Genomic DNA, 12,604 nt, shown 5'->3' on the forward strand with positions numbered 1-12,604 from the left:
AAAAAAAATCTTAAAGGGAATCTCTCAGTTCCTGGGCCCTAACTAAGGTGCTGACAGTGTGCTGTAGCTAGCAGTCCCCAGTGAGCATGGTGTCTTTTTGGTAATTTTCTGTGCAGCGGATTATGTAAAATTTTATGTCTCCTACTATACTAAAGAGTCACAGAGCAGTTGTTGAATAATCAATGCTGCCCGGCCTCCTGCTCGCTCATCTGTCAGATTGCAGATCAGTCCTCTGTAGGCAGTTTATGTCTGAAAGAAACACTCAGGTATAATTGAATCTCTTCTCTTTAATGTGTTGGAGCTGTGGTCTAGGGGTAACTCACCTGTCTAGAGACCTGACAGCAGTTCATTCTCTGGTTTAAATCCCCTAATGGAAAATTATTTTGGCAAATAATTACTGTTAAGACAATGTCCAATTTTTGCCATTAAATGAAGGCCATCCGCTCAACTTCAACATTGTGAGAACATAGCCTTTCTGTGTTCTCAATCCACTCCTGGCTTTGGTTGCAAAATACTGAGCAAAAATATTGTGTGTGAGCATAGCCTTAAAAATGGTAGAATAATGAGAAAAAAACCCATCTGTTTAACTTCTATCAGGGGATTCAAACCAGAGAATGAACTGCTGGCAGGTCTCTAAACAGGTGAGTTACCCCTAGACCACAGCTCCAACACATTAGGGAGAAGAGATTCAATTATACCTGAGTGTTTCTTTCAGACATAAACTGCCTACAGAGGACTGATCTGCAATCTGACAGCTGAGCGAGCAGGAGGCCGGGCAGCATTGATTGTTCATCAAGAGGGAGAAGGATGCATGCCAGAGTGTGGCACGAACAACTGCTCTGTGACTCTTTAGTACAGTAGGAGACATAAGATTGTACATAATCCACTGTAAGGAAAATAACCAAAAAGGCACCATGCTCACTGGGGGACTGCCAGCTACAGCACACTGTCAGCATGTTCGGTAGGGCCCAGGAGCTGACAGATTCCCTTTAAAGGGGATGTGCTGAGGTCTGTATCGAGGCATGTATCGACTAAAACGTCATTTAGAAAAACTGTAGACAGTTTTTGAAAGTTTTGATTGGTTGGGGTCCCAGTGCTGAGACCCCACCATCTCTAGATATAGCTGGGAGAAGTGAGCAGCAACATGCTTCCCTCGGCAGCTCATTCCTGGGACATTATGGAGCCTGCATCCTGCAATGGGACTGTCATTGCGTTAAGCACGTGGCTGGTAAAATCTAAAGATCGGTGCGGGACCCTGACCAATCAAAATTTTTGCATTATAGGTTAATTTTATTTTTTCAAATACCAGCAACACTTTAAATAAGAAGACCCGTGCAGGATAGTCACCGGCCATGATAACCCACCCAGCATACAGTTACATCTATATATCGGGGGAGAGTACTGTATGCCTTGCACAATCACTTTAAGACATGTATAATACAGTAAGACCAGTGACTAGCCCATCTCTCTTATCCTCTAACATTTTCTTATACAGCTTATAATACCAATAGTGCAGAGTTAATCTTACTGACCTGTCCAGCGTTTGGCTCTGTCTGACCCACCATCATATCCAATAACGTGCTTTTCCCTGATCCATTTGGCCCAACCAATCCTAGAATCTCTCCTAACAAAACAGAGAGGTTTATCTGTTAAGGGGACTTTGTTAGTAGGTTTATGGCGTCCTATCTCAGGGTAGCATAAACTAGTGACAGAAGCTGAACAGGATGATGGATCACTTACATTGTCCTGTGCAGCTGGTCCAGAGATCTCCTCCTGAATAAAATGGACAATAAGTAGTCCACTCCATTATGTGCATGAGCTCAGAAGTCCTGGATATTCATGAGAAGAAAACTCCACCCACCAGCTGCTGATTGGCAGTTATCTATCCATGCTGTGTATAGTCAGTAAACTGTCAATCAGCAGCTGGAGGGTGGGGGGAGGGGTGTGGCAAGAATCCTATTCTCCTGCATATTAGGAGAACGGCTGAGCAGAATGATGTAAGTAATACACCCATCTGTTCAGCATTTCTGTCACTAATCTATGCTGCCCTCATTTAAGGCTGAATAAACCTAGTGACAGATTCCCTTTAAAAACAGTAGATGATATATCCATATATATCCACATGCATTCTTAGCAGTACAGGCACTCACCTTTTCGCACACAGAATGATATATTATTGGCAACTAATTTTCTCATCGATTTTCCTATGATGGTTTTGCCTCTTTCTTGATATTCTTTGTGTAAACCAGTGACCAGTACTGCAGGTTTCTGAAATGGGAATGAAGCGAAAGATGCTATTGGTAACATAACGGGTGGATTCTATGGTATAACATTACTAGGACTGCAGACTAGGTTTAAAGGAGTATTCCACTCTGAGTTAGCCTATTCTTACCTTTCTACGCTCCCCTGGTGTCTTCCTACATCAGGGTTGAGGAACCATGGCTCTCCAGCTGTTGCAAAACTACAACTCCCATCATCATGTAAAACGGCCGTAATTTGACACAGCCTTTGTTGGCAGTGTCAGACAACAGCCATTGTTTTACATGATCATCTGGCTGATACTGCATTATTGGCTGGATGAACATTATTAAATCTGGCCGCCATATGGGTGTGTCTGGAACTCAATCAACCATTGATTTCCAAGCACACTACAGTGTGGAAACTGTCAATTATGTGCGGCTTCTGTTTTCAAACAACGGCCGCAAATCATTGATAGGTCAAATATTTGTGCAGCCGTATTGAACAACAGCCATTGTTCAATATACTATGTTAACAACGGCCTTTGTTTCAATGATGTTCATTTTTTTTCTGACAAAAACACCTGTTGCTTTAATGGCCGCTCCGGTTTGTCGATCACGCTCTGCGCACATGGGTTTGGACGGACCAGAGCGTGCTCGAGAGTCGCTCATCTCTACTGTGGACAAAGTTTTCCAGCATTTTATATACACCCCACGTATTATTTGACAATACAGTCCATACCTCGTAACAATTTGACGCCATATACTCGCCAACTCTAGCTCTTTCTACACGCACATCCTCGTCTTCATCTTCAGGGACCTCTGAGAACTTCCACGTCTTGTTTTTTTTGTCTTTTGTCCTGTAATAAAGTATATGCAGCATAAAGTAGCAATATATACATAAAAGGCTGTCTAACAGATTTATACTGTAGCTGGAAAACAGCAGCGTACCTGAAAACTGGATCTTTTCTAATGGATTTGCCACCATTCGTCACCTCCAGGTAGCGCAGGATTAGGATTAGGACCACACACTGCAGATAAGGCTGCAAGGACATGAATGTCATCACTTTCAAAGGTTCACATGTATACAACAATGAGACTTGGTGATTACCCATAGGATAGGTGATGACTAGCTGGTGGGGATCTAACCACTAGTTCCCGACCAATTACAAGAATAATAAATGGAGTAGCAGCATGGATTACCGGTCACTGCTCCATTCATTCTCTATCGGACTGCTGAACATTGTAGGGAGCTGCACTACTCTATCTTTGCCAGGTAATAGTGCTATGTCTGAGCATGAGCAACATGGCTGCATTCACATTGTTGTCAGCACTGGTGGTGGTGGGGGCAGCAGTGGGACCCTGACCGATAAGTTAGTTATGACTATGACTATCGTGTTAATAGGGGACTTTAATTCTTGGAAGAACCACTTTAAATGCCCACAGTGGGATGAGGAACTTGGCCAATACTGTAACCAACCTATTCCTTACTGTACGGAAGCCATATTATAGATGAGACAAGCATGAACTGACCCCAATGGTGCAGCCCCTCTGAAACATGAACCATAGGACTGGACCACGAGGATGTGGGGTGCAAATTGTTGGCCAAAAAGTCAACTTATACCTAATGCATGTTATTGTTGGTGGACAGTGCCGTAGGGGCACGGCTTCATTGGCCGTGGTGCCCCATATCTCCAACGTAGGCCCCGCCCCCACAATCCCCTCCACGACCATTTGAATTGGCCAGCCTAGAGGCCTAGCTCCCACCCCCTCTGATCTGACAGTCATAAAGAGGGTGGGGCCTAGACACCTATGACATCACGGAGGGGGTAAGGCCTATGACGCCGATGTGGCCTGTGTAGATGTGTAACATTCATTCTATGGGTCCTATTACACGGAGCGATTTTTAACGATAAACGACTAACGATCGCAAATGAGATTGTTTATCGTTAACCTGAAAGCGTTCACCATATTACACAGAACGATGGTCGTTAGATACAAGTTACTATGATCGTTATTGTGATCGTTACTATAATCGTTTATTCCTTCGGATCCCAGCGAAGCAATGAACAATGTGCAATTACACTGAACGACTAGTGAACAAATGCGGAACTTGAGCAAATGAATGTTGAATTACAGCGAGAAATTAGCGAACCATTAACGAATCATAATTTTAGGTTCAGAACTAAATCAAGGATCAACGACACACGAATCATTTAAATTTGAATGATATAACGATTTTTCGCACGATAATCGTCCTGAGTAATAGGGCCCTTTGAGATCTGCATCACTCTGAGTTGTAGATAGTGCAGGAGGACTGTAGGATAGAGGTCGGCTTCACTTACAGATATAACAGACACCAGGACCCTTCCCAGTTGTGTGTAGCTGTTTTCATCGCCTGAGACTTTCCAGGACATCTGCAACGTAAAAATGAGACTGTGAGTCTGAATGAGGTGGATGTGCAGCAATATTATAACCCATACCGATTTCTGGTTTTATCCTGCATTTTCATCTATGGAATTACAAAGCTCTGCCACCGGGGGAGCTGTTTGTATATCAGTAATAGACGGGTACGTCTATTACTGATATACAAACAGCGCCCCCGGTGGCAGAGCTTTGTAATCCCATAGATGAAAAAGCAGGATAAAACAGAAATACGCAGATCTGAATACAATCATACCTATTTGTTGGGGTTCTATTTATTGGACTGATATAAAAACGGATCTGATGGAGATAAATAACCTCAAAACATCAACTGAGGAAGGTGAACATTACACTAAACATGGCATGTTCCATGAATAAGTGACGTCAAGTAAGGCGCAGCACTAGGGGAAGGGGGACAGTGGTTTATTACAACTCTCTCATGTAGTATAAGCAAAACAGAGTAAAAAGCTGCAGCTGCATCCCCCTCCTCCTCCTCCCTGTCTTTTACTATTTTCCTCAATTGAGATATTTTTTAATCATCAATGTTTACAATATTTTAGTTTTTACATTATTATTTTTTTCTTCTTCTTTTTATTTTACAAAATAAATAATACAATTCACCAACAACAATACACAATAATACAACCGTTAACCTCCCCCCCCCTCCTGTCTTTTACTATTTTAATCAAGATAAATACATTTTTGGGGAGACTGATTCAGGAGCACTCTGCCCGATTATTAGGGGGCACTCCGGGGAGAGAACTTTCCTCTAGTGGGTATAGCTTCTCAGTTGGACTGGCGGGGAGGTAAGAGGGAACTGTGTTAGGCTGGGTTCACACTATCCAAGCCAAACGATAAAATCATCCACAGCTCCTTAAAATCTCAAAAGTTTATTCAAAATCCACTTAAAAATATTCCATAGTAGTATTAACAGCCCGCCGACACATTGTGGGCACACACCCCTTAATCATGGCTGAGTTCACACTATGTTTTTGCAATCCGTTTTTTGCAAAAAAAAACACTATGTTTTTTGTAAGAAAAAACAGATCAACGGATCCGTTTTTTTTTTAAACAGACCCAAAAATGAGGTCGACTACATTTTTGTGATCCGTTTTTTCTTATAATGGTATTCAATGGAAAAACTGATCAAAAACGGATGCACACACATGCATCAGTTTTTTTCCCAAAAAACTGATGGAAAAAAAAAACGGATTGCGAAAACGTAGTGTGAACCCAGCCTTACTCTGATATTTCTGCAATTAATAGCATCGACACTACTGAAACAGTGTGTGTTCTCCCTATCATTCTGAATTCTGTGCCTCAGAGCTGGGTCAATACTGCAAAGACGGAACATGGTAACAGTTGGCGCTTACCCTAGAAAAACAGATTAGGACACCAATAAGTGGATAGATGGGAATAAATATGGAGAAAAAATCATGACATATTGTAGAGATCAAATCGTTGCCTATGACAGACGCCAGCTCGATGACCGTGATGGTGATTAGGCCCGTCTGAAAGACAAGAAGGAGAAAACAGGATTACTAAGTTACCTCCAACCAGGCCCGGAAGCAGTCCACAGGTCACCTCATGGGCGATGACTAAGGTCACATCTCACCTTCCCTGTGACCTTTGTGCGGCTGTAGGTTACCGTTTGATCTTTTTAGGTTACCGTTTGATCTCCGTCCATCACAACGACATGTTGTTGAGGCTTTAAGTACACACATGCCCATCAAGGACAAAGTCAAGCAAAGAATTTAAATTTTATTTTGGAAGAATATAAGAAAAAGGTTGCTGTAATTTACCCACAATGGGACCATAGACGGTAAGGTATCAATAATAAAATTATATATATTTCTGATTTATTGGTGGCTGTGGAGATTACAACAGCTAACTGCAAGAAACACAGCTTTTAAGGGAATCTGTCATTAGGTAAATGAGGGCAGCATAAACTATTGTCAGAAATGCTGAACAGATGGGTGTATTACTTACATCATTATGTTCAGCCGTTCTCCTAATATGCAGGAGAATGTGCTTTCTGCTCTACTACTCCCTACACCCTCCAGATGTTGATTGACAGCTGTCTGCCTATATACAGTACAGTACAAACATAATGGAGAGGAATAGTTATTGTCCTTGATATACAGGAGATCTCTGAATCAGCGGCACAGGATAATACAAGTGATCCATCATTCTGTTGAGCTTCTCTGACACTAGGTTATGCTATCCGTATATAGGACACCATAAACCTACAGAATCTCTTTAAGCTCTTGGTGTTCCAGTGGAACGATTGTCGTCCGTATTTGGCCGATATTGGCCGTTACGACTGATAATCGTCCTGTGGAATAGGAGGTAACCATCAGCCGACATCGTTCATGTCGTTCAATTTTGTCTTTCAATATGTTGAAAAGCAAACGACTTATATAGCAGCGATCTTTAATTTACTTCTATTTAAAAATCTCCAGTCTTCCAGTACTTATCAGCTGGTGTATGTCCTGCAGGAAGTGGTGTATTCTCCCCAGTCTGACACAGTGCTCTCTGCTGCCACCTCTGTCCATGTCAAGAACTGTCCAGAGCAGCAGCAAATCCCCATAAAAAACCTCTCCTGCTCTGGACAGTTCCTGACATGGACAGAGGTGGCAGCAGAGAGCACTGTGTCAGATCGGAGAGAATATACCACTTCCTGCAGGACATACAGCAGCTGATAAGTACTGGAAGACTTGAGATTTTTAAATAGAAGTAAATTACAAATCTATATAACTTTCCGACACCAGTTGATTTGGAAGAAAACGTTTTTCACAGGCGTACCCCTTTAAAGCTGCCACAGAGCTATTTATCTGCAGATTCATCTTATTCCAGTACCATCTGCTCTTCATCATATCTCCAAATTTAGCAGATCTAAATCTGTCAAGATTCTGCAGATACATGTCTCATGCTATTGGCTAGCTTTAGTCTGACAGATGTAGCAGAGCTCCCTTGGCACGGTCGATCATATCACTGCCTTATCGGGGGCTTCAACAGAATTGCAGAAAAAACTCCTACATTAACTCAACCCGAAAACAATGCAGCTCCGGAGTGGTAACTAAAAGCTCCGCTCCATCAGCATGAATGGCAGACGAGACGCCAGCACTGTACATACCATTGAAAACAATATCGACCACCACTGCCGAGTGTCGCTGATTTGTTTGTATGTGAAGGAAACAACGTAGGTCAGGAGAACGGATGCAGGAACGAAGCCGACCAAGCAGAATGTCTGAAAGAAGAACAAGAAGCCAAAACAACATGTCAGGGAAATCAAGCCGTGAAACAATAGAAAGACATTACTGGTGACCCAAGGCTGATCCATACTGGGAATGAATAGGGAGAAAGAGCAAAAAAACTATGGAGGCAGGTGCCCCCTGTGATACAGTATCAGTGGTTTTGACCTTGAGTCTTAGAGGGTGGATGGGACTCTAAAGTGCCTTTTACAAGGGCCGATTATCGACCAGGAGCATTGCTAGAACTGCTCCTTTGGCTGGTAATCGGCCCATGTAAAAGTGACAGCGATCAGCTGACTGACCAGGAAAAACGTCATCCTGGGCTGTGACAGGGATCAGCTGACTGGCCAGGGAAGACGGCTGATCCTGGGCTCATTCAATCTTTTGGACGCAAATCTTCCTGTATAAACAGGAGATTCGTGCTCTCAGTTTCCAGATCACACAAGCAGTGCATACCTACCTAGTGCACTGCTGTGTGATCTGGCATCCGCTCTCCAGCCGCCGGCAGTATCTTCGGAGAGCAGGATGGGAGAGCCGGATGCACACAGCAGCGCTAATGGTAAGTATGCACTGCCTGTGTAGTCCAGAAACTGTAAGCACAAATATCCCGCTGTTCTGCTCTCTGGCCACCGGCAGTATCTTCGAAGAGCAGGATGGGAGAGCCGGATGCCGGATCACACAGCAGCGCTGATGGTAAGTATGCACTGCCTGTGTAGTCCAGAAACTGTAAGCACAGATATCCCGCTGTTCTGCTCTCTGGCCACCGGCAGTATCTTCACAGAGCAGGATGGGAGAGTCGGACACCAGATCACACGGCAACGCTGATAGTAAGTAAGCACTGCCTATGCGGTCCAGAAACTGTAAGCACAGATTTATGCATATGTGTGCTGTCAGTCTCCATGACTGCACAAATGATACAAGGATCGTTCGTGTAGCCCGGTCCGATTGATTAATTGTGCCTTGTAAATGCACTGAAAAGGAGTGCTGATCGCTGTTTGCGTCCTCCCATGATGGGCCATATAAAAGGACCCTTACCTTTTAGGGCCCTATTACACGGGACAATTATCGTGCGAAAAATCATTATATTGCTTGAATGTAAACGATAATCGTTCTGTGTAATTGCAGGCAACGATCCAAAAAATCGTTTGTATGTCGTTGATCGTTCATTTAGATCTGAACCTAAAATTATCGTTAATCGTTCGCAAATCGTTTGCTGTAATTCCACATTCGTTCGCTCAAGTCCTGCATTTGTTCACTAATCGTTCAGTGTAATTTCACATTGTCCATTGTTTTGCTGGGATCAGAAGGAATAAACGATCTTAGTAACGATCGTAGTAACGATCGTAATAACAATCGTAGTAACGATTGTAGCAAACGACTATCGCTCTGTGTAATGGTGTGTTTACACAGACAGATTTATCTGACAGATCTTTGAAGCCAAAACCAGGAACAGACTATAAACAGGGATCAGGTCATAGAGGATCTATCCTCTTTTTAAATCCATTCCTGGCTTTGGCTTCCAAAATCTGTCAGATAAATCTTTCTGTGTAAACGCACCCTAATATGGTGAACGATTTCAGGATAACGATAAACAATTTCGTTTACGATTGTTTATTGTTAGTCGTTAATCATTAAAAATCACTCCATGTAATAGGACCCTATTGGGCTTTGTGCTACAGGAAATCTCCGCACTTCAGCGTCTTAGGGTGGTATTACACGGGCCGAGCAGGGCCCGATAATACCTGTAAACGAGCAGCGATCTGCTAGATCGTTGCTCGTTTACTGGGCCTATTACACGGCCCGATAATCGTTTGACAAGAGCTGCAAGGACATTGTTACCGATGTCCTTGCAGCCCTTGCTAAACTGGCATACATTACCCATCCACGTTCCAGGGCTGCTCCTGCCGTCCGCTTCTCCTGGGGTCCCGTGCACGCTCTAGCTTCACAGCGGCCTGTCAGCTGGTAGGCCGCTCAGCCAATCACAGGTCGGGACCGCTGCGGCCTGTGATTGGCTGAGCGGCCTGTCAGCTGACAGGCCTCTGTGAAGCTAGAGCGCGGCGGGACCCCGGGAGAAGCGGACGGCAGGAGCAGCCCTGGAACGTGGATGGGTAATGTATATTGTTAGTCGCCGGCCACGCAACGCTATTACACGCAGCGGTGCTCGGTCGGCCCCTGACGAAAATAGGGTCTAACCTATATCAACGATCAGCCGATGATCGTTGTCATCGGCTGATCGTTGCATTTTTACACGGAGCGATAATCGGCCGAATCGGGCCAATTCGGCCGATTATCGTACCGTGTAATAGTACCCTTAAGTCCCAAGCAAATGGTTTATCAAAACAATAAATAAAAGAAACTCCATAGACATGAGTTTGTTACAGGGGATCACTCAATTCCCTTCTCAGATCCTAAGATATCATTGGTCTGAGGAAGGGAATGGAGCTCCCCTGCAACAATCTCAGGTCTAAGGAGTTACTTTTATTTATTTATTCTTCATAAACCATGTACTCAGCACTTTGCTTTCCAAGGCGTGGAGGCTTCCTGTGGCCGGGCCAAAGTAATGCTGGTCACTTTTTCTACTCTTCCAAATAATGTGAATAAGGCTTATGTCAGCAGTGGGGTGTTGTGAACGTCCGCACCACGTCCTCAGCCAAGTAGACTGTGTGTCAGCCCTTCTGCAGACATGGCATCATCAGGATGACAGACCGCCACTGTTCTCCTCTGCTAGCAATAAACCTGATACTACGGTCAGGTAATACCCCCAACGGCGGGTGACGTCACCCTTCCAGGCTTCTACAGGAAACATTTCCTTAAGATTCACACTACATTTTTGCAGTCCATTTTTTAAGTAAATTAAAAAAAAATGGATGGAAAAACGGATCCATGTGTGTGCATCTGTTTTTCCATTGACCTGTTATTAAAAAAAAACAAAAACATGGCTGAACCTTTTTTTGTGTACGTAAAAAAAAAAAACCTCACTTGTATAATTCCTGTCCATAAAGTCTGCCATCCATATACATGGTGGTACACATTCGGACTGGCATGGGATGAGAGGGGCACTGCTTTGGTAAGAGGCTGACGTGGTTGCCCCCTTAATCTTGCCATCAGTGGGGCTCCTAATGTTACCGCTCAGACATAAGTGAGAAATCAGCTCAGAAAATCTGCAAAGTAACAGAGACGTCGCCTTACCAAGGTGATAAAGGTCCCGACATACAGGTGGATTCCTTTATTGAAGATGAACAAGGTTCCCAGCATTATGACGAGGATGATGAAGTACAAGGGAAAGTCTACCGCGGCCTGGCCCACCCAGTATGCGGACTGGTAGAGGCCGGACATCTTCAGCTGGGTGTAGGCTTTGACCTGGAGGAGGAGTAAGCGGGACACGTTCACACTCATCCTGTACAGTGTGCCGGAGCCTACAGAAACACTCACAGTACTGATAATAGGCCGCACCTTATGGTTGTAGGTGTTTTCCATTGCAAAATACGGCAGCATCCCTGCGGCTATGATTCCCAGGTAAATGACCAGAAAATACAGGGTGGTTTTGAACGTCATCTCCAGATATTCCTGAAGACACAAACATAGCAAATATAAAGAGAAGGTGAATGCGGATTGGTTACAAGATATTTCCAGTCCTGATGATATAGATACTTTGTAACATGCTCTATACCACCATTATAGTCATTTATAAAGGGGGTCTCCACAATCATTACTTAAAGAAGTCTGGTGAAGATTTTTATTAAAGTATTGTATTACTCCCCAAAAGTTATACAAATTACCAATATACACTTATTACGAGAAATGCTTATAATTTTTTTTTTTTCCTGAACTTACTACTGCATCAAGGCTTCACTTCCTGGATAACATAGTGATGTCACTTTCTGGATAACATGGTGATGTCACTTCTGTGTAACATGGTGATGTCACTTCCTGGATAACATGGTGATGTCACTTCCTGGATAACATGGGGATGTTCCTTCCTGGATAACATGGTGATGTCACTTCCTGGATAACATGGGGATGTTCCTTCCTGGATAACATGATGATGTCACGACCCAACTCCCAGAGCTGTGCGGGCTGTGGCTGGAGAGGATGATGGCAGAGGGATGCTCAGTGTTCCTCCAGTGCCCTGTGTCCCCCAGTGTCCCCCTGCCATTATCCTCTCCAGCAGCCACAGCCCGCACACAGCTCCGGGAGTCGGGTTGTGACCATGTTATCCAGGAAGTGACATCACCATGTTATCCAGGAAGTGACATCACCATGTGATCCAGGAAGTGACATCACCATGTTATCCAGGAAGTGACATCACCATGTTATCCAGGAAGTGACATCACCATGTTATCCAGGAAGTGACATCACCATGTTATCCAGGAAGTGAAGCCTTCATGCAGTAGTAAGTGCAGGGAAAAAAGCACTTTATAAGCATTTCCTATAATAAGGGTATGTTGGTGATTTGTATAACTTTTGGGGGGCAATACAATACTTAAATAAAATGTTTTGCCAGACTTCAACTTCAAGGCCCTATTACACGGAAAGACTATCGGCCATATTTGGCTGTCATGGCCGATAATCATCCCGTGTAATAGAAGGCAACGATCAGCCAACATGAAGGACATCCGCTGATCGTTGCTGTCGTTTGTCTATCAACACCAGTGATCAGCTGTAGTCGGTGGAGAGACCTGGCAGTGA

The 12,604-nt window shown here is 43.9% G+C and overlaps 1 protein-coding gene across 3 annotated transcripts in view; it reads right to left on the bottom strand.

The window, feature by feature from the left end:
- The window catches only part of ABCA5 (ATP binding cassette subfamily A member 5), a 109,015-nt gene that overhangs the window by 10,044 nt on the left and 86,367 nt on the right, over positions 1-12,604 (bottom strand). For all 3 annotated transcript variants that reach the window (XR_011359748.1, XM_069952645.1, XM_069952644.1), the window contains exons 23-31: positions 11,369-11,482; positions 11,105-11,275; positions 7,798-7,911; positions 6,035-6,172; positions 4,583-4,654; positions 3,189-3,280; positions 2,980-3,097; positions 2,151-2,268; positions 1,533-1,624 (exon numbers count right to left, since the gene is read on the bottom strand). Coding sequence is in view for 2 of the 3 variants with exons in the window: in XM_069952645.1 (XP_069808746.1) it covers positions 1,533-1,624; positions 2,151-2,268; positions 2,980-3,097; positions 3,189-3,280; positions 4,583-4,654; positions 6,035-6,172; positions 7,798-7,911; positions 11,105-11,275; positions 11,369-11,482 (1,029 nt within the window). In the remaining variant the exon portion in view is untranslated. The remainder of the gene's footprint in view (positions 1-1,532; positions 1,625-2,150; positions 2,269-2,979; positions 3,098-3,188; positions 3,281-4,582; positions 4,655-6,034; positions 6,173-7,797; positions 7,912-11,104; positions 11,276-11,368; positions 11,483-12,604) is intronic.

This window comes from Dendropsophus ebraccatus, chromosome 14 (assembly GCF_027789765.1).
Source record: "Dendropsophus ebraccatus isolate aDenEbr1 chromosome 14, aDenEbr1.pat, whole genome shotgun sequence".
NCBI lineage: Eukaryota > Metazoa > Chordata > Amphibia > Anura > Hylidae > Dendropsophus > Dendropsophus ebraccatus.